Consider the following 23111-nt stretch of genomic DNA (forward strand, 5'->3'; position numbering starts at 1 on the left):
AGTCAGGTCATTATGCTGTATATACCAAATTTATACAATGCTGTATGTCAACTGCATCTCACTAAAACTGGGGAAAAAAAGAGAATAATGAACCAACAAAAACAATGATAGCACTGTATCAATGGGCACAGGAGCCAATGGAAGTAGTTCCTAATGCCCCAAGCTTAAATAATTTCAGCAGTAAAATAGTTTATATTGGTTGATAAGCCTTTATATAAAGTAAACATCAATATATTCATAATATAGGTACATGACTGAAAATAATGGGGAAGAAGAGACAAAAATGCCATGCAGAAGAATCCAAAATAATTTATGTAGATACTTTACCCTCAAGGAGGTGGAACCAACTCAACAATCCAAAAGTATGGGCTATGCATTCTGACTTCCTTCCAAAGAGTAGAGTATGGAAAGTGGTGGATGCAGAGAAACTTCATGGTGGAAACCTGGCAAACCCTACCTCAACGATGTCAACCATATACCTCAACAGTCGTAAGTTATAATGATAATGTGTAACCTGGATATGAAGGGGTGAAGATGACACTTTAATTTGTGGTCTACCTTTCAAAAATAAGTCATTTGAAAAAAAATCAGATAAATCTCAATGAGACAAATCCCTAAAATTCCCTAACTAGTATTCATAACTGCCAAGTTCATCAAAAGCAAGGAATCTATCACAACCAAAAAGAACATTAGGAGACATGCAGCTGAATGTATTGTATATGCTGGCTGGGATTTTGAAAGACAAAAAGGACATAAGGTATAACTAGAGAAATCTGAATAATTGTGGAGTTTAGTTAATAGTAATGTGCCAATATCGGATCATTAATTGTGACAAATGTATCACAGTAATGTAAGATGTTAAGAGTTGGAGAAACTGTATGGGACATATGGGAACTCTCCATATTATCTCTGCAATTTTTTTTTTGAAACATTTAACTGTTCTAGAAATAAAAACTTATTTTTAAACAATGACCTGGGGTAGTTCTCTCATTTTCCTTTTCAGCACCAATCTGTGTAAAACAGTATCTCCTTCACTAAAGTTTGGCTGAACTCTGTAAAATCATCAAAGCCTGACAGCCTTTTAGGGTGAAGATATTTTAAAATTTCAAATAAAATTTTTTTAACATTTATAAAAGTAAGAAGAAAGACAATAAAGCCTCAACTTCTATAGTTACCAAATATGGCCAATTTCGTTTCCTCTAAATGACTAAACTCCCTCTTTCAGTATTATTTTTAAGTAAAACTAGACATCACAGAAACCCAGAAAAACGTAGTCATTTTACTGGTAAATATTCCTGCATATATCTCTAAATAGTAAGGACTCAAAACACACAACCATAATAAGAGTATACCTAAATATTTATAATGCAATATCAAATACCCAGTGTTTACATGGTCCAATGGTCTTATCATTTTTATCTGTAAATAGAGAAATTAGTATTGCTGACAATTTCAAGCTATTTCTTCATTTTGTACTTCACTCGTTGCTATTTCATTATTTCTTTCTTCTTTATTTAGGTACATTTTCTTTTTCTTTTTTTTTTTTTTTAAGATTTTTTTTTTTTTTATTTGACAGGCAGAGATTACAAGTAGGCTGAGATGCAGGCAGAGAGAGAGGAGGAAGCAGGCTCCCCACCGAGCAGGGAGCCGGATGTGGGGCTCGATCCCAGGACCCTGGAATCATGACCCGAGATGAAGGCAGAGGCTTTAACCCACTGAGCCACCCAGGCGCCCCCATTTTATTTTTCCTTATTACTATATGTTTGGATGATTAATCAATTTTAAATCTATTCTTTGCCAATTTCATGCATTTCATTTAATACATTTAATACATTTCACTCTAATTATTAATTTAATTACATCTCAAAAGTACTGCTTTCATTGTCACTAAGTTTAAATATTTCTAAGTTCGCTTTTAATTTAAAAATAAATTACTTAAGGGGCACCTGGGTGGCTCAGTGGGTTAAGCCTTTGCCTTCTGCTCAGGTCATAATCTCAGGGTCCTGGAATCGAGCCCTTTGTAGATCAGGCTCTCTGCTCAGCGGGGAGTCTGCTCTCTCTCTTTCTGCCTGCTTCTCTGTCTACTGTGATCTCTCTCTCACTGTCAGATAAATAAGTAAAATCTTTAAAAAATGAATTACTTAAAATATTATATTTTAATTTTCAGAGCTGTCCAAAAGACTTTTTGTTATTGATTTCTGATACTACTGGCTGAAAAGGGATTGTGAAAAGTAGGACACTGATATATTTGTATAACAAGTATTTGATTTCTTTTTACATTTCATGAAAGTAAGAGCCTCATTATATTCTCTGCTGGATATGTTGAAAAAATAAATGAACAAAATAATATGCAGGGCCTATTTCCAAAATTTAGTTTATATACAGAAATATGTCCTGAAGTTTAACACCTACCCTTTTAAAACATTAGTAAATTAAAAGTCAAGTAGGTATGACTTTCTAAGTTGGCTTTTATAAGGAAAAACAAAAAGTTCTGGCTCTTTTTCCAGATATATAATGTGGATATATTTCAGCCAATGATAAGTACTGTAAATGATGTATCATCCCAGATGTTTCTCTTCTTTGGATGATACCTAAAACAACTGAAATGATTGCTTCTAACATCAACATATTAATGCAAGAGACAAGTCCAAGCTTTCCATACTGCTAAAAACACAGTTTTTCAAAAACCACTTATACTTTAACACACTAATGGTGACCAGAAAGAGAAATTAAAAAAAAAAAAATTACAGTTGAATGGAAAAATAGTATTTGAAAATTATTTACCTGATGAGGGGTTAATGTCCAAAACATATGAAGAACTCAAACAGTTCAATAATAAAAAACAATTCAATTAAAAATTGGGCAGAGGAGCTGAATAAAGATTTTTTTTTACAGATAAGACATATAGAGGATACATAATAGGCTCCTGGAATGGTACTCAACTTCACTTCCGGGAAGTACAAACCCAAACCACAATGAGATACCACCTCACAATAACACAACAGTATTAGAACGACTATTATATACACAAGACACAAAAATCATCCATGATGTGGAGAAAAGGAAGCTCTTGTGTGTTGTTGGTGGGAACGTAAATTGGTGTAGCCACTATGTAGAGGTTTTTCAAAAAATTAAAAATAGAAGTACCATATGATCCAGCAATTTCACTTCTGGGTACTTATTCAGAGGAAAAAAATACTATCTTGAAGAGATATATGTACCCCCGTGTTCACTACAGCATTATTTAAAACAGCCAAGTTATGCAAACAACCTCAGTGTCCAAAAACATAGGAAAGGATAAGGAAAATGGAACATATATATTTATGTAGTGGAATATTATTCAACCATGAAAAGAAGGAAATCTTGCCATTTACAACAATGTGGATGGACCTTGAAAGCAATACACTAAGTGAAATCAGTCAGATGGAGAAAGACAAATACCATATGACCTTATTTGTGAAATCTTTAAAAAAATGAAATGAAATCATAGATACAGAAAACAGACTAGCAGGTGCCAGAGGTGATGAGCGAAATGGATGAAGGTGGCCAAAGGTACAAATTTCCAGTTATAAAATAAAAAAAATTCTTAGAATATAATATATAGCATGATTACTATAGTTAAGAATACTTTATTTTACATTTTCAAGTTGTTAAGAGAATCTTAACAATTCTCATCAAAAGAAAAAAATTTAGAACTATGAATAATGATGGATGTTAACTAGACTTACTGTGATAACATTTCACTATATATACACCCATATCATGTGTTGTGCATCATAAACTAATGAAATATTTTATGTTAACAGTATCTTTTTAAAAAGGAAAAAGAAGCACTTAATTCACCTTGGTCCCAACCTAACCCCCTATCTTTGACTCCAGATGGAAAATCAGATGTATGACCTACTGGACTATTGTGAACAACAAACTTCTATCAAAACCATATCCTGACCCCAAGAAAACTAATAGTAAGAATTGGCATTCCTAGAGACAATGGCTCTATGCTCCCTTAGTCCTGGGCTTCCAAACTCTGAATTCCCCTTCTTGGAAGTCTTCTGACTATCAGAGTCCAGACTCTACAGTTATCTATACAGCTCTTCAGCAATGTCAAGAAGGGCATACTAAGTAAAACCATGATAGTTCACCAAGGCTATGTTAACCTGGACTGCGTACAATGTTCCTGTTTTTGTACGTGTCTCTTAAGAGGAATGACCTCTTCTTGTTTAATTAATAGGTATTGAACACTGCACTACAGAGGTGAAGGTTTTATACATGTTCTTCCCCGAGTTTGTATCTCCAACCCCCCCAACTCTAGTGTCAGCACCATAGCTGGCTATCCACACTGTGGCTCTGAATGAGCAAGATGTAGTGAGACCTTCTGGGGCCATGAGTTTGCCTTGTCCTCCAGGAAGGATGTCACAGTGGTTCCAAGGATTCTGATCTTCCTACTTCCTCAGACTCTTCTGTTTTTTCTTCAAATTCCTGTTCTGCCAATATCTCAATCCCATTGTTCCTTGGAAGATCATTGTGAGAAAAAAAAGGGAGGGTATGATAATGAATTTAGCTAACCATCAGTATGGTAACATCGAGGCAATATCTGAGTATCTCGAGGCAGAAAAAAAGGGAATCTTACAACAGGGCAAATGGGCTTCCTCTGTTTCCTTTCCTAGTGCCTTGAGATGAGAAATCAAGAATTAATAGTTTTCTTTTTCCCAAGTAGAAATTACCCAGTGAGACGAAAAGGAACCATATATAAGCTTTTGCATAATTAGCCAAAGCATTTTAAAAATTATGTCTGGAAGAGTATTAGTGTTCTGTAGACATTAATAACTCTTTGATAAAAAAAAAGTTAAACAGTGGCACAAGTGATACTCTTCTAAAAATCTAATATCAGCTTAAGAAAACAGCAAATATACTTAAGCCAGTTTCCTTGTCATTTTGAAATGGTCTCACTACAATATTTTGTTGTATGGTAGATACATATAAAATGCTCTTTACTATTTTTAAAAATATAAACACATATTTTAACTCATAAATTCTTATTGTTATTCATAAATAAAATTGGCTTTCCAAGTTTGGAGGAGAAAGTATAATCACAAGGAATCTGGCCTACAAAATGTTAAGTAAACTATCAATTTCTAGTAACTAAAACAATTTAGGATCTTTTAAGAATCAATGACGGTTAATGGAAAAGTATAAGCAGTCCAGTAACTCATGCAGATTAATAGGGGTATTTGGAATACAGTAAAGGTGACAGTAAAGTTTAGACTATTTAATAAATGATTTGGGAAAAATATTCCTTTTGAACCTTACCTCACACTAACTTAATTTCATCTAGATGATGCCAAGATTAACAGAAAGAAAAAAACTATATATTTTCTAAAAATAATGATAATGAATATCTTTTATTCCTGGGGTAGAATGAGCCTTTTTTATATAGCCAAATTTAAGATGACATTAAAGTCTTAAGGACAGAATAGATGTCATACTTACACTGAACCAGTGTTAGGGAGTATAAGAGAAAACAGAATCTCCAAGAATGAAGACAAAATGATTTTACAGTAGTTTTTGAAAAATAATAAAAAGTAAGTATAAAAACAATAGTGAGTTATTTCATGAGAGTCAAAAACAAAGGAAACAAATATGAAATATCTAATTACTGAAAATAAATACTTAGGTCAACAGAACAAAAGAACGGGCAGAACTGATAAAAACTAGTAATATGCCCAAGCCCACATAGCTACTACTGGCAGAGACGGACTTTGAATCCAGACCTGCCTCACTCCCAAGCATACAGTCTCTTTATCCCCCACATTTGTATGAACTAGCCATTAAACAGCAATCTCTCTATATGAAGTGTGGTACTCTGGATTGAATCCTAGATTATAAAATGGAAATTATTGGGAAAACTGGTGAAATTCTAATAAAATCTGAAGTTTGGTTAATAGCAACATGCCAAGGGTAATCTCTTAGTTGTTAAAACTATGGCATACTTATGGAAGACATTAACATTAGAAAACAGATCAAGGGGATACAGATGTGAAACTTCCTTTAAGGCTAAAATTATTCCAAAATAAAAAGTGTGTTAAAAAATAAAATAAACCTCTCAAAAATGGTGCCTTGTATACTATCTTAAAGCTTCTAAGTAAAGAGATTGCACAAAGTCAGATTTTTAAAATTTGCATTTTACATTAAAGACCCTGATTATAAAATGTTCACTGAGATTCTAAAAATCAATACCTTCCTCAACTATATCTTTTTTTCAAAATACTTAACTTTCCATACCATTTTTCCTTTCCTGTGGATAAAAATAAACATTACTGTAAATAGTAGTCTTTAACAATGTGATGTGCTTGTGATGAACTCTTTTTTCTCTTCCGCTATAGACATGACAAAAGTTCTGGGCTTGTAACAGCAAGAATCAAATTTAGAGGATGAACAGAACTGCCTGACTTTAGCAACTGTCAGATACTGAACGAATCAGGACTTCAGAAATAAATGAATCCAAGGAGCAGAAAAGCTGTAGCAGGTAATTAAGTAGAAAACTCAGAGGTAAGTAAAGAGGAGAAAAACACTGGGAAAGAGGGAGAACAAAAAAGTAAAAGGCATTAATGAAAATCAGAGCTTATGGTGCCTCGAAGGAATTGAGATGTGATAAATTATGGAGGGGGTAAACAGTTCTATGAATAGTAGTAAATCACATCATGGCACTGCTTTCAAGGGCTCCTATCACTCCCGGCGTGAGCCAGAGATCCCTGGCTTACCCCTCTGTCCTCCCTCGTTTCACTGATTGCATCTTTTACTATTCACCCTCTCCCCACCAACACGCTCCAGCCAGCCTGTCTCCAGGCTTTTCCTCGGGCACCCCAATCCTCTGTATGCTGACCTCTCAGACTAGAATGATTCTCTCCCAGATATCACCACTGTTCACTCCTTTGCCTCCTTCAAGTTTTGCTCAAATACTAACTTTCCAGTGATTTACTTCTTTGAAACACTATTTAAAATAGTGATGCCCTAGAACTCCCAATCTCTCCTACCCTGATCTTGTTTTTTCATAGCTGTTTCCACCATCTATCACTCTAAATACTTCCAATGTCTGTCTGGTCTCCACAACCACTAGAATTTAAGTTCTTGGATTTTTGCCTGGTCCCCCCCGCACCACCCCATCTGAAGCTTTCCCAGGGCCTAGGACAGTGTGAGGCACAGAATAGGTGCCCAATGAATGCTTGTTAAATCAATCAACATGTTAAGTGTGATTTTTCATTACCATAACTAAAATAAGAATAAGAAAATACTGGGAACATTTCTGAAGTTGTTTTTTGAGCAATGAGAGTAATCTTTTTGTGTCCTTGTGTTTTTCTGATGCTGAACAATTATTACAATGTTTCTAAAGGGGTTTTTTATCTTGTTAAAGACTACAGAGTTATATGCCTGAGATTACTTCAGCTGAGATCCATTCATTGGCAGTCAGAAAGAGATATTCTTTAGAGGCCTGTTCTTAAGAGCTTAAATAGCATTTAGCTATTATGAGGAAAAGCTCCCTATCATAAAAACTTTACATAACAAATGTTCAGTGGCATGATCCACTAAGTTAATGGAATCATAAAATTCCAACCTCCTCATTTTGAAGATGAAAAAATTGTACAGAAAAAAAAAATATATATATATATATGAAGTGAGGCCTAGAAAAGTTGTCACTTCTTAGCATTCACCATGTACAACAGCAGCTAGCCTGAAACAAAAAACATCGCAGAATGGCCTAGTCCATACACATATCCCAATGCCAACAAAATCCAGATTGGTCATTTTTAGTTCACTATGTGACTAAATGTTCATTTTCTCCAACCTATCTCTGTTTCATTGCTCAAAGATGCTTGTGAGCAGTTGTTTCCTATTGTTTGAACATTTAAGATTCTCACTGCATTAAGATCACTAGAATTGCAAACAGTGTGATCCCCTAAATATTTTAGCATGCTCAAAGGCCACTGCACCATTCCAGAGCCCACTAAACATTCAGGCTCTTGCTCCACATCTTTATCCTCTCTGAGAGAAGTGCGAGGCCAGCATATTTTACCAATTTCTTATTCTTTTTGGGGGATGGCTCGTCAATTAACTCTCATGAAATCAAACAAGCAGTCTGCAGGGTCTGAAAATGTGTCACTTCTCTTTTTTAAAAATGATAATTCTTGTGCTGAAAAATTTCACCTGTGCCTGTTTTGTCTTAAGTGGGGAAAAAAAAAAAAAATCTGCTGTCCTTTTTTTTTTTTTTTTTTTTTTTTTTTGCTCAGAGGTAGCAGCAGCAGTTAAATCCACACATGTCCGCACCCTGGGACCCCAGACAGTCATCTCTGATGTTAGAGCGGCACACAGGCAGAGACTTTTGCAGAGAGTCGATAAAATGAAGTTACTATGGACCAAAACAACCATATTGATTTTTAGTATAATTCAAAACACAAGGAAACATCCGTTTTCTGAACGGCACACACTGAGAAGGACAGGGAGAAACACACTGCAATAGTGCAGAGAAAGAAAAGGGTGGAAGGCAAGTACATTAGCAAACCTCTTCATTTTCTCTTAGGTTGTTTGTTTCTAAGTTCAAAGAACTGAGAGGCTAGAGCTGTGTTGAACTGTTCTTAGCTGAGAACCCAACACTGCTCATTTACTGACACTCCGCTCACAGCTGGAAGCCGGGGTCTTAAGGAAATAAAGCCATATAACCAGTCTGAATGTCTGAACATCCCCTTCAAAGCCCAGACAGTTCTTCTTCTCAATTAATCCCACCCTTGCTCTCCGCTCTCCCTCCCTCTCTCCCTGTCTGCAAATGGCAGAACTGTCCAAACTGCATTAGGAAAAAACACATTATTTACCAATACATCCTTAAGTTTGCTGCAAGTAAATATTTTCCTTAGATGTCCTTAAGGAGACAAAATGCTTTTCAAGCCAGAGACCTTTGGAAGGGAGGTGCACGATCAGGAGAGACCAGCCAGCACTTACCATGGCCCCCTCACTTCCTCTCTGGGCAACTTCTCGCTGCAGCCGGGCCACAGCCAATTTCTCCCTGGGGAAACAAAAGCACGTGGTTAGCTGCCTATTCTTCTCAGGGTAGAGGTACACTGGCATGGCTTTGAAACATTCTTTTGAGGTCTCCAGAGGAACTCCTTCCCTGGTTTAGCTCACTTCCTCCACTAAACTTTCTATAAATATTTAAAGTCATTCGTGCATTGTTTTCATTGAGTGTCATGAAAGAGATTTTTTTTTTTTTGCCTTGGATTTTATAAAAGCCAAATAAACCCTAAATGCTAAGTAAAAACTTCCCTCTACGTCCATGAACATATATAATTTGGAAACAAATTTTCCTGTGGAGAAAATATTTCAGTGGTCCTTTCTGTATCAACTTTGCTTACATAGAGTTATTTTCATTTCTTTTGTTGTTCTTTACTGATGGTGAATTTTAAAAGGCAAACAGGCTTGAATCTTGAATTGATATTCTTGAAATTATAATAGAAAATCACTTACAGACTTGCCACATCAAAGTACCATGCTCTTATATATGTCTGACAACAACACTATAATAGGCTTTATTATCCCCATTTACAAATTTGGAAACTGAGGCTCAGATAGGCTCAGCTCCCAGCTGGTATGCATCAATTGTATTAGGATCAAACTTTAGGCTTTCTTTATCTCACAAATCCTAAATTAAAAATTTGCTTATCGTTTTTCAGGGCTTAGAAAATATGTAAAATTTAAAAGCATTTATTTTAGCATCCTTTATTTTACAATGGGGTCCATTTTGTATCTTTATAATTGTAATTCTGATTTCAATTAGAATACAATTTAATATTCACCAGAATCTCAAGAATGTTTTGTAAAGTGATAGATACTACACTTTGGATAGCTAATGATTCTTAAGAAAAAAGGTTACAGATGAAGTAGTGGTAAGTGAACCCTTCCAGTAATCTTCCAATCTTAGTATTAGCACAGATTTTCCCCCAAATCCTTCTTTGGTTATGAAGTGGTGAAACCATTTGTGTGATATTTCATCCCTAGCCTTCCCTCTACATGGGACTGGCTATTTGGCTACTAGCGAACAGTAAGGGAGCAACCAAATTCCTAGCTGAGTGAGAGGATTTCTCCAGGCCTAACTGCTTGGGTCTTTGAAATGCCTACGACTGCCAAGAAGACATGTGCTTTAGTTTGGTTACACTTAAGTCAATTTTTTAGTAGGAATAGTTCTCTTTGAATTCGTGCCTACAGAGACACATTAGAAGAAGAAAACTAGAACCAGGAGATCCCTGAGGAGAACAAGTTTTGGGAGCTCGGGGCAGGACCCATGCATAGAGACTGAGGGAAACAAACTCAAGAGGAAGAAGCCAGGCAGAGATGAAATCACGCTCCTCTTTGTCAGGTGAGCAACAAAGAAATCTCTGTGTTCTCTGACCCAAATCTTAATGAGCAGATGAAAGGAGCAAAGAATTGAAAGAGAAGAACAAGACTGACTTCTGGTTTAATATGAAAAATAAACACATGGTAGATACAAGGACAAAGAAATCAAAGAACATACCCTATACTTTATGAGCAGTTCAACTAAGTATATACACAACAGAAGTGCATAGGTATGTTCAGTAAATGACATGAACTAGAATGTTCGTAGATGCACTCTTTGTTATCACCTTAAACTAAAAATGTGTACCCCATGAACAACAGAATGGGTAAACTTCTTTTTTTTTTTTTTAAAGATTTTATTTATTTATTTATTTGACAGAGAGAGATCACAAGTAGGCAGAGAGGCAGACAGAGAAGGCAGGGGAAGCAGGCTCCCCAGTGAGCAGAGAGCACAATGCAGGACTTCATCCCAGGACCCTGAGATCATGACCCGAGCCGAAGGCAGCGGCTTAACCCACTGAGCCACCCAGGCGCCCCGAATGGGTAAACTTCTACATAATCATACATTGGGATACCAGAAAGTGCTGAGAAGGAGTCATGTATACCTGATCACAACAACACAGAGAGCACCACAGCAGATGAAAGCATGGAAAGAGCAAACTGAGAAGACTGTATAGTTTATGATTCCATTTATATAAAGTCCAGGGGCGCCTGGGTGGCTCAGTGGGTTGAGGCCTCTGCCTTCAGCTCAGGTCATGATCCCGGGATCCTGGGATCGAGCGCCACGGCGGGCTCTCTGCTCAGCGGGGAGCCTGCTTCCCCCCCCCTCTCTGCCTGCCTCTCTGCCTACTTGTGATCTCTGTCTGTCAAATGAATAATAATAAAAAAAAAATCTTATATAAAGTCCAGAGACCGGCAAAACTCCTATGTAGTTCAATAAGACAAGACAAAGAAAAGATGTGAATGTCAATAAAGAGAAAGTGAAATTGTCTCTATTCACAGATAAAAACTTTTCAAATAGAGAATACTAAGGAACTTACTAAAACAGCTATACAACTAATAAGTGGGTTTAGCAAAGTCACAGATACAAGCCAATACACAAAAAGCAATTGTGTTTTTACATACTAGCATCAAACAACTGGAATTTTTTTTTAATTTATTTACAATAGTGTCAGAACATAAAATACTTAGGAAATAAATTTACAAAAGGTTTGTCAGGGTACTACAGTGAAAACTATGAAATGACTGGTCAGAACAATTAAAGGAGACTACACACACTCTCTCTCTCTGTGTGTCTCTATGTCTCTGTCTCTCTGTAGATTCAGATCTCTTGAAAGGTCTCAGGAACACTCAGCATCTTAGGACCACACTTCAAGAAATTAACCTAGAAGATACAGAAGTAGAAATGGAAGAATAATCTAAAAAATTTCCTGGACTCATTATTCCTGATTGCTGAATCTTCAGCACAAGATTGAATATGTATGCTAAGAGCATGTTAATTTTTTACAAGAGCAGTTTAGCGTAAAGAAGACATTCCTAGAAACAGAGCAAAGTCTGTCTTAGCACAATCATCCTACTAAATGATGAACAGAGTCCTCACACAGCTTAAAGGTTAGAAACATCACAATTTTATCCTTAAAGAGTTTGCCTTATAACACTATTGGGAATTTTCACACAGTATAGGTTCATGTGAAATCTTATAAAACCCAATTTGAAAGAAAAATTTAACAGATTTGGCCATTACCTAGTTTTTAAGAAGGAAAATGTTCATAAGTCATGAATTTTATATTCTGCCCACACATTCCATTTTTAGGCATTTAATAAACAGTGAGTGAACCGATGTGAAAGGCTCATCTTCAAAGTGGCAGCATGTTAGCCATCTGAGTTGGTAAAACAGAGCAAAATTAGTATGTAGAAACTGGAAATACCTGCTTATTTTTGACCTACCATCACGTGACCAGAAATGTACCCAACTTCAAAATGTACCAAACTTCAAAAGCCACGTAGATATGTGTAACACACGCATGAGAAAGCTCGGTGTAGTCTGAGTCTCAGAAATGATAATCCCCAGAATGAGCCCTGCAACCTAGAGCTCCTTATTTATATAGTTGTAAACTTGCTTAAGTCTAGTTACTTGAGAGCTATGCTGATTCAAAGTAGTGAGCTAGTGAATGAGCAGAATTCGTGAGAATAGCAAATACAACTGTCTCTTTAAAACCATGCTCTGGGGGCACCTGAGTGGCTCAATGGGTTAAGCCTCTGCCTTTGGCTCAGGTCATGGTCTCAGGGTCCTGGGATCGAGCCCCACATCAGGCTCTCTGCTCAGCAGAGAGCCTGCTTCCTCTCTCTCTCTGCCTGCCTCTCTGCCTACTTGTGATCTCTCTCTCTCTCTCTCTCTCTGCTAAATAAATAAATAAAATCTTCCCAAAAAAATGCTCTGTAATTGGTTTAAATCATTTATTCGGGAAATGCAATATACATAATGTCATGAAGCAGGCATCTCTAAGACTTGTAAGTAACAGCTGGGTTTTCTGTGGTATAGGAAGGACAAGACCAGTACCATCTGAGTCCCAGTAAGCAAAGCATCCCAATTTTGACCTATTTTTTGCCATAAGTTTCTGAATCCTGTTTCCTTTGAAAAGTGTTTCAAGGCCAAAAAAAAAAGCAAAAAAGAATACTTTCTTGAGGTTTGGTACTTTCTAATCTCTCAAATCTGTCATAATGTTGGTGTGTCATAATTTGCAAGATTTTTGTTTTTAGTAGGAATCATATTTTATTTTTGTATGAAAGGTTGTCATTCTTGATAAAAATTTAAGCATTTCTAGATGTTCTCATTTCTCGGCTCAAATTAACAACTTAGTCAAAGTATTAAAAATAAGTGGGTCTGCCTTTTCTATAGTCATCTCATTTGCCCTTGGGTTCAGCAGTCCCTTGGCAAACCATATCTTCAAACTCCCAAGGTCCCAATATATGTGGGGAAACCAAATGGGACCAGCATCTTTTTCATGCAAATTCAGGGTTCTTAAAAAAACAGCTTTGTTCAAAAATAAAGAAAGCATCCTTGACTTGCATGCTACCCAAGGCAAATTAAACACAGTCACATACATATACACTCTTGCTCCTATTTGAGGACTTTAGCTCATCTGTTGGAAACAGACAAATGTGCTTTTGCAATGCATTACTGTTTTGTTTTCTGTTTGTAGCAAAGCCAGTAGCTTATTATGAAGGGGGTATTGACTTTAGGATTGCAAAACAAATGCCCAGGGATATTTTATTGAGAGCTGTGGATCCTTATTTATAGAACAGGCATAAAAGAAGGATAAAAAGAATATACACACAATGAAACAAACAAACAGACAAACAAAGATCCACAAACACTTCCTTTTCAGTTAAATGCAAAGAGAATTCTTCCCTCCAACAGGGATGAAACAGAACTACTTTCCTTACTCAATGTTTTACCCAAAAGGTGAATTTGTCCCAGGTTTCTGAAGTCTGTCAGTATTGTCCCAGATAATTTCAACTCAACATAAGAAAGAACACTACCAAAAAGTATTTATATGAACCTTGGATCTTCCCCATACCACGGACATAAATGCAGCTTCAGCCTTTGGGAAGACTGTCCTCCATGAAGACAACAGGAAATTGGCATTTGTCAAGTCCAGAGAAGACCTGCGAGGTCTGCATCCTCAGAGAAACAATCAGCTGCTTGCAGGGGAGGACTATATTCAGCTGTGATGTGTGGACACCACAAACTTAAGGGCAGCATAAACCCATCTGTTGCATGAGTGTCGAAAGCAGGCCTGTCTAGAGACAAATCAATGTTCTATTGCAACTCTAAGGTGGCCCGGGCACACCGCCTGAATGAGTGAGAATGAAACCAGTGAGCAGCCTTGCTCTCCACCAAGCAGATGGGACCCCCCCCCCCACCCCGCGAGGATACCCTGGAGGAAGAGCAGCACCAGCTTGCAGCCTAAGTGTGAAGAATTATGTCTACTCATTGTGAGTCTCGTTGCCCCAAACTACTAAATACAAACAATGCATTAGGCACACCAGTGAAACTGTCCTTAGAGTAGGTACTCTGTGTTTTGATGAAACTGCCAGATAATCTGTGTCATCTCTACTTGACTTTGTAGAAAAACAAAGAATAATAGGAAATAAAATAAATTATAATCAACTAGAACAAAAATATTAGAACTAAAACAAAAAATTAGGGCTAGGCATGCTCATATGTGTATTTAAAAAGAAAAAAAGAATTTGTTGGCATTTTATAAACCCAAAGATACCGTGGTATTAAAGAATCCTACAGCATCCCCCAAACAACCCTAACTTCATGTTAGTTTCGGTTCTTAGGTTAAACTCTTATATTCCAAAGTATTTCAAATTATTTAAATACATAAAGAGTTATGTATGATTGATATATGCATAAATCTCTTTTAATTTATTCAGTATGTTTTGCTAAGTGACCATATAATCCAATGATGATGAAAATTCTGATTCATTCACATTCGCAAACAATGTGAATTCATTCTCTGCCTGGCACTCTTTTTGGCCCTGGGAAATACAGATAACTAGATGGTCCCACTTTCAGAGAGCTCGAGGTCAGAAAGACAGCACACCTAAGCAAACCTGTGCCTTAAGATGTCATAAGCACAAAACAAGAGTACTGCATTCAAAGCTGGATTTTAACCATTAAAGCTAGGTGATAATTTTATCAGAAAATTGAAATTGAACCTCCTTTAAATGGGAAGATACAGTCTACTATTTTTTAAAATAAACTCATTTTTCTAAAGATCATACATCTCAGCAACAAGTCATACAGGGAAAACAGGTTTTTCCTCATAATTATTTTAACAATGAAGAATCTCTGTAATATGTTTTTACTGTGATTCCCTAAACTTCTCAAGTCTTTTTAATGGAATGGTATTAGACTTTACTGCCTCTTTGAGTCATGGTTTCATCCAGGTCACTTCTTTTGGAGACATGTGACTGACTTATCTTGCCTCTTCCTTTTCAATACATTGTATCACCACATCCTCAACTTAAAAAGAGAAGAGTTAATCGCTAACATTTAGTCAATGATTACTATATCAAGCACTACCCTCAACACTTTACATGAAACATTTCTACCTCAAATAATGCCATGACATGAGTATCATCATCCTCTCTGTGGTATATTTCAATGATTCTCAGAATTTTTGGATTTGAAACCTCTTTACATTTTTGAAAACAATCACCAAGGACTCCAAAGACTTTTGTTTCTGTGGGTTCTCCCAATCAACATTTACCATATTCCCAATTAAACTGAGATTTTGATAATACATACTAATTTATTGGGAATAATAGTAATTCCATCACAGGTTAATGTAAGCACAATATAATTGTGAATATAGCTATAGATTCTAAAACAAAAATCAGTAAGAAGAGTGGCATTGTTTTATACATTTGCAAATCTCTTTAATATCTGGCTGACAAAAATGACATCTGGATTCTCCTTTCTCTGTCTATATTCAGAAGGCTGCAATGTCACAGGGTGAATAGCTTCTGACAAACCAGTATATGCCCATGACCAAGGACAGTGAGAAAGGTGAAGTAATATTCTAGTCTTCTTATAAAATTAGGTTTGACTTATAGATGTCTGTAAAGGTCATAGACCCCTTGGAGTCCTGTGGCCCAAAGCTGGAGCACTGTTGATGCACCTTCCATGGGGAAACTAAGGCTCAAGCCGACTGAAAAACATGCTCATCATGTCACTGCTCTTAAGTTTAAATACCGCCATGCATGTTTTCCAAAAATGCAAAACAGCACTGAATACATATTCAGTTAAAATCTCACTTGTTAGACTTGTACCTCCATATCCACTATCCCCTTTTACAACAAACTCTACTGCTAGGGAAGTAGTCACAAATAATGCATGAAATTATTGAGGTCTCCGAGGAAAACACACATTCCTAACCACTTTAATGCCAATCAGTATGAAAACTGCTGATAGAACTTTTCTGGAATATGCAAAATTCCACCTCCACTTCTTGCAGAGTGGAATAAAAATAGTAATCAAACTCCCAACATAAACCAATGCTCAGGCATAAATTTTGTTTCAATTAACAGCACACCCCTAGCCCTCCAGCATTTTCCCCTACAAAGATATCACCAAATGCCTAAAAGAAATTAGACAGATGATTACTGTCACTTATACCTTGGGGCAGAGAGTCACACTTAAAATTCTGAGCAAAGGTTTCAATGAATCATCGGCCTACCCCATTTATGAGTGGGCCCTAAGAATATGAGCATGGTGGTGACCTAGTATGTCTGTAAGGCAAGCAGATCAGCTCCCCCAGGAGGCCTAGGACCATTCTCTGCAGACACAGGCATCCTGGGGAGTCACCCGCCACAGAAGAATGACAATGCCGAGTGCCAGGTGCCCTTGTCGAGCGGGCAGATGGGGATACCAGTGGCAGCAGTCCCTGCATAACAGCTAAATTAATTAGCCTTTCCAAAGCAGATCATCTAATTACTCATCCACTCAGATATTCAGCACGAGAAAAGAATTTGAGAAACTTCTAGACATAGAACCCAGCTGAAACAAACTTCTTCATGCACTTCTCCCAATAAGTAGTGTCTATGTTGCCCCAAAACTTTAAAATGCAAACATTTACTCTCTTATTACGTACTTTAAGGGATTTTATTCACATTCACAGTGCATACAATTCAGTTAAGTCAAGAGACATTTTAAATTGGTGACCTTCATGTGATTTTGTGCAGCAATAAGTAAGAGGGAGCTGTACTCAGCATGGCCAACACACACAGTCCCAGACTCTGGGAGAGAGAAGGAGTTTAATAATGAGCCTCGCTGATTAAGGAATTCCCTCTCCCTCCCCTCCATCATAATAAATACAGAGATTTTCAAAGAACTCAGTGTTTTGAAATACAGAGTATTCAAAACAAATTAATTTTAGCTACCTGCCTTTCTAAAGGTCTTTCATCCACATGGTTCTCCCTACAGAGCTTTCAGGAGCATCTGCAATTTTTTTTTTTTTTTTAATTTCTAGTACCCTCAATGCCATGCCACAGAGGTGTTCTCAAAATTGTTTTACCCTGAATGCTCTTCCACTTGCAAAAATGATGTCTTAAGGTGCACTTGCATTTTCATTTCCTGATTCAGAGATTCATCCATAAAGTCCCTGTTGTTGCCTAAAACAGTTGCCTGACTCAAAATTTTTCTCCTCTAACTGGCTCTAAGACTCAGAGGACTGGCACTTTACAATCTTCCTGTGTCCAAGGCACACATACCTTCCACGAATGAAAGATCATGCTTCAGAGCAAAGATGGCCTCACTGTCTGGAGGCAAGATCACAAGCGGCCTCCACCCATAGTAAGTATCAGAAGTTAGGCCCATGCCCAGAACTCAATAAAAAATAAAAAAATAAAACTACAAGCTACCTACAAATCTTATTACTATGATTACCTATGAAGCATTCTGCCTGTTTTAGATGTACCAGCTAATATTGTTAGCACATAAATATATCAATGAAGGAATGAACTTGTATTGCTGGCTTTTCTCCTTTGTATTTTTACTTGGAACTGTCAGCTCTCACTAGAATAATAGGTGCTTTCATCGCAACATTGTTAATACACGCAGGCTCTACTGACTTATTTCACGCAATATTGAGTTAAAGCAACCTCATTATCTTCTTCTCTTTTCTATCCCAAAGCTCTCCTACCTGATTCTGAAATACATATTAGGGCAAAAAAAGTCCCTCCAAGTTTAAATATGAATTTCTAGTCTTAACTTCTGCAATAACTTATTTTTTGAGCATACAGTCAGTTCAGAGTCTTCAAAACAGATTTCCTTGAGATAGAATTTTTATGAATCACTGAAGAGCCACTCCTTTTCTTAAACTAAAGTTTCACTTCGGAAGAAATCTAGATTTCAGAATGAGCATTGCTTATATTTCCGTGTCTTTTTAAGGAACTTGGAATTCCCCATGTTTTCATGCCCTACCCCCATACTTCCACCCTTAGTATTAAAATTCCACTATTCTAGATCAGTATTATGCCTGGCATATAAGAAAAACTTTGTAAAACAAGAGAATTACATTAATAATGTTTAATTTTATTCCATCAATTTTGGTAACATCCCAAAGTGATGGGCTATATGTAGTTTAATACAGAAAGGGAATTCTTAGGGAAAAGAAAATTTTTTTTCTGTGCTAACCATCTCCTAGGGAGTCTTCCATACCTGTTGGTGTGTGCAAAAATAGCCCTTATGTGACAATTAATTTCATTTCCACGGCTTTCAATTATCAATGGCCCTGAAATTACATTCTGTCTTTATTTCCATGAGAGTCCCAAGATAGGATCTGTGACTAGACTTAAGCCATCTGTCTAGACTCAGAAGAAGGCGGCTTGTAGATTCCTGGGAGAAATGGTTGCAAGAGATAATGCAGGAAATACAGCCAAGTGTGTACCTAAATCCTCCTTTCTTCATTTATGGAATGAGTTACACACATAAAACGAGTTCTGCTGAACAAAAGCGTGGCTTTTACAATAGACAGGCAATGCCATCAATTCATTCCACAAATAGTACACTGTCTGTTATGTTGGAGGTACTTTGTTAGACTCTATGGAAGAAACGATGAGGAGGCTTGACTGCTATAGTCCAAGAACATTCTATGTCTTTATCCAATGCTACAGATTGAACTGTGTCTCCCAAAACCTGTAGGTAGTAGTTCTAATTCCTAGTAACTTAGAATGTAACCTTACTTGGAGGTGGTCAAGTTAACATAAGGTCGGTAGTGTGAGCCCTACTCCAGTATGGCTGGAGTCCTTAAAGGGACAGATCTGAAGACAGACACAGGAGAAGCACCACGTGTGACAGACGCAGAGACTGGGATGATATGTCTACAAGCCGAGGGATGCCAAAGATTGCTAGCAAGTCACCAGAAGGGAGCAAAAAGGCCTGGGACAGATTCTCCCTCGCAGCCCTCAGAGAGAATCCACCCTGTCAACTGTGATTTTAACGTCCAGCCTCCAGAACCGAGAGATGGTAAATCTCTGTTGTTTAAGTCCCCTAGTGTGTGATATTTTGCTAAGGCAGGCACAGCAAAAAATAAAATAAAATAAATCAACTATATATATATTGAAAACAATACATCTCTACGAATATACAAATATATAAATAATCAGGTAAAGTGTAATGGGTGCTCCAAGCAAAGTGTGATATATTTTCAGCAGAAGGAGTGTTTATTTCTTATCAGGGGAAAAAAAAAATGGGAATCATTATAGAGGAAGTGGTAGTCACATTTCACACACATTAAGAGTCATAAAAATCAGAAGCCAAACATAGGAATTTATGACTATAGAACCATAAACTATTGACTCCAGAGCTGTTGTTGCTGCTTTTTTTTAAAAAATCTAAGACACTCACTTCTTCTACATGCCATTTCTCGAGAGTTCAAGATAACTATATAAAAGAGTCAAATGGTACACCCCACAGCTAAACCTCCACAGATACACATTCTCTTAATGAGAAAAACATTTTTAGTATTTTCATCTTCACATTCTTTTTAGTCACTCTACTGGGATGTCCAGTATATCTTGGAGCTCTATTACAAGAATAGTGAGTTGGTTGATTTTCTAGACTGGGAATGGTTTGCAAATATACTAACTTGCTCTCTGGCTGCCACCTCCATTACATCGATGTGCACTGGTCACCTGCAAGTGATTAGGGGTTGGGTGACCTTTGGTCCTGGAACTGGTCTAGAGACAGAACCATAACCAGGCCCTTATTAGGTCAAGTCTCCACCCAAATGAACCATTATCAAGCCTAAGGAGAACTATAAATTGTCTGATTTTTGTAAACCATTCAACTTAATAACCTTTCCCCGCAAAGCATTCAGTATTTCTTACCGATCTGATCATTTGCTAAACCATTTTTATGAGTCCAGAATCTATCAGAACCAAGCTCATCTACTTTCCTTGAAGAATTCTTTTCACTATTGAGCTTCATAGCCTGATAGATTCTTCTTTTCTAATCTTTTCGTGTAGATTGTATGTATTTGATTTCTCCTGCCTGCAAGTAACAGAAACAAACTCCAGACAGAATAAGAAAGATGAAGCATTTGATTGAGCAGATTATGATATTTCGGAGCAACCGAACCACCAAATGCTATGAAGGGTAAGAACCTGGGCACTTCCAGGGGTCTCTCCAGTAAGAAGTCACAGATGTTCACTAGCCTGGCCTAGCTCTCAGGACTCCTGTTTCTATTTCCCAACACTTTCACATCTTAAACTCCATGAAACAAGATCCTGATTGATGTAGTTTTAGTGAGGCACACACTCTGGATTGATAAGCTTTTGGCCTGGGGTCAGGGCTATATAGTGCTAGCTTAGATATGCTCCTTCTCCCCATTATAGGCTGGCAACTAATTCCGGAGAAGTAAACAATTATTAGTATCTGCCATATGGGTTGGGCATTTGTACTTTGTATGTGTTGTCTTTTCTTTGGAAAATGCCTTCTATGTATTCTTAATCCATTCTTATATCTGTAGCAAAAACAAACAACCAGATATATTTTTAATTTAATAATTTTTCCATTCATTCCAACTGGACTAACTCCATTGGAGATTTTCTGTTAAAATACCTGGTTGGAATTATCTTGTTTTCTTCATATTGTCTTGACCCGTCCACTATCATTGTGACTTAAGAATTTACATTGAACTTACTCATCATTTCTTTCTTCTAGAATATATAACTAGCCTTTAGTCTATATATTGCTTTCTGTATTTTGTCCTACTGTCCCCATGGTCAGTGTGACTCAATTTATGTTAAGCACGCTCCTAGAAATGTTATCAACTATCAATCATGTACACATTCCCACAACACGTATAATGTTGGAACCAAAGAATGCACTCTCAGGAGATACAAACTAATCAGGAAACACCTCCCTTTTCTATTTCTTGTGCTTCACACCATCACCAGCAAGACTGTTTCAAATGACCAACAATAAGATTTTTAAGGACACAGGCAATTTTAAGGGATGTCAATTTAGAACATCTAGAGAATAAAGGAGAAACTTATATTCTTTGTCAATAGACAATCTAATCATGGCTAAATATGTATAATATTCAGTTAATATCTGAGCTGACCAGTAGCTAAAAATCAACAAAAAAGTCAACAACGGAAAACTTTAGAAGGAAAAGAGATACAAGAAAACAAAATCTAATGTCTAAGAGGTAAGAAATGAATGGGGACCAATCTGTGAAATAATTTCATATATTTTACACCAGATAAGAACCTAATGGGGAAGAAGAGTATGCGTGTATTTAAGACCATCCATGATACTCTCAACAAAGATACAAGTGTTTTTAGAAAACAGGAAAGCAACAGGTATGCCAATGGAAGCAATGTTTTTTTATTTTTTATTGTTTTTTTTTAAGATTTTATTTATTTATTTGACAGAGAGAAATTATAAGTACACTGAGAGAGGCAGGCAGAGAGAGAGAGAGAGAAGGAAGCAGGCTCCCTGCTGAGCAGAGAGCCCGATGCGGGACTCGATCCCAGGACCCTGAGATCATGACCTGAGCCAAAGGCAGCAGCTTAACCCACTGAGCCACCCAGGCGCCCCGGAAGCAATGTTTTGAAGAAGAAGAATACCACAACTACTAGGCAGAAAGATTCTGTCAAAATAGGTCACTGTAAACTTTTTGTTTATATGTAAAGAAGCCTAAGTAAGCATTTATTATTATCATCTGTATTAATGACACAGTAAGAGAAAATTTTTAAAACAAGAGAGGGGAATGGCAAGTGCTAAGTAGTTCAACGAGACAAAAGAAGCTCCTTTCTGAAGGAGGGAAGACACCTACTGTCCCTGAAGGCAGATGTTGGTTGAAGTGGTGAGCACTATTCCTTGAACATATTTTGTTGACTGTTAAGATAGAGGAGACTAAGAGGAATGGGGACAATAATACTTGTGTAGTGATTATACTCCCAGCTCTTTATAGTTCATTATTAACTCACTCAATCTTCCCCTCACCATAAGGTATGCACTATTATCATCCCTGTTTTACATATGACGAGAATAAGGCACAGAGAGTTCAGGTAAAAGATCTCAGAGCTAGTAAGTGATGATGTCAGGACTGGGACCCAGGCACTCCTGGCTTCAAAGCCCCCATTCTTAACCTTCATCCTATCCTGTCCATGTGATTTTAGCTGGACTTAGCATTTTTACATTATAGGTGGTTGTTCAGAAGTACAGTCACTAAAAATATCTTAATGAATTTCATAAGAAGCTCTCGAAATTTGTTTTAAATTCTCTTGGGAGACAGGGAACCAAAGAGGCAGAATGGAGTTGTGTTTAACAGGACAGAATCTGGAGCCAGGCTGCGTGGGTTCTGAATCCCTGATCTTCCACATACCCTTTCTGACTTCCCATTCCATTACAGGGCATCATTATCTACAAGCATACACTGCCCCTTTTCTGCAGGAGGACATGCCTCCCCTACCCTGCTGATATCAGGCTTGGCAGAGCACTTGCTTTGGCCAAGGAAATGTGAGTGGAGAGCCCATGTTTAACTTCTGGGCAGGAACTGGCCAAGAGCCAGGACAAGATGTGCCATGTTCTCTCCTCTCATTAGGATCAGCAATGGCCTGGGTCCTGATGTGAGTTTGCCTTGGGACAGAGCCACAGACCCACTTGGCAGAGTAAGAATATGCCTTTGTTGTTGTAACTCACC

The 23111-nt window shown here is 37.2% G+C and overlaps 1 protein-coding gene across 7 annotated transcripts in view; it reads right to left on the reverse strand.

Moving 5' to 3' along the window:
• The window catches only part of NCKAP5 (NCK associated protein 5), a 971589-nt gene that overhangs the window by 518967 nt on the left and 429511 nt on the right, over nucleotides 1-23111 (reverse strand). For all 7 annotated transcript variants that reach the window (XM_045066496.1, XM_045066499.1, XM_045066498.1 and 4 more), the window contains one exon: nucleotides 8992-9055. In XM_045066496.1, the coding sequence (XP_044922431.1) occupies nucleotides 8992-9055 (64 nt within the window). The remainder of the gene's footprint in view (nucleotides 1-8991; nucleotides 9056-23111) is intronic.

Source organism: Mustela putorius, unplaced genomic scaffold (assembly GCF_011764305.1).
Source record: "Mustela putorius furo isolate JIRA1106 unplaced genomic scaffold, ASM1176430v1.1 tig00003867_pilon_pilon_pilon, whole genome shotgun sequence".
NCBI classification, from domain to species: Eukaryota; Metazoa; Chordata; class Mammalia; order Carnivora; family Mustelidae; genus Mustela; species Mustela putorius.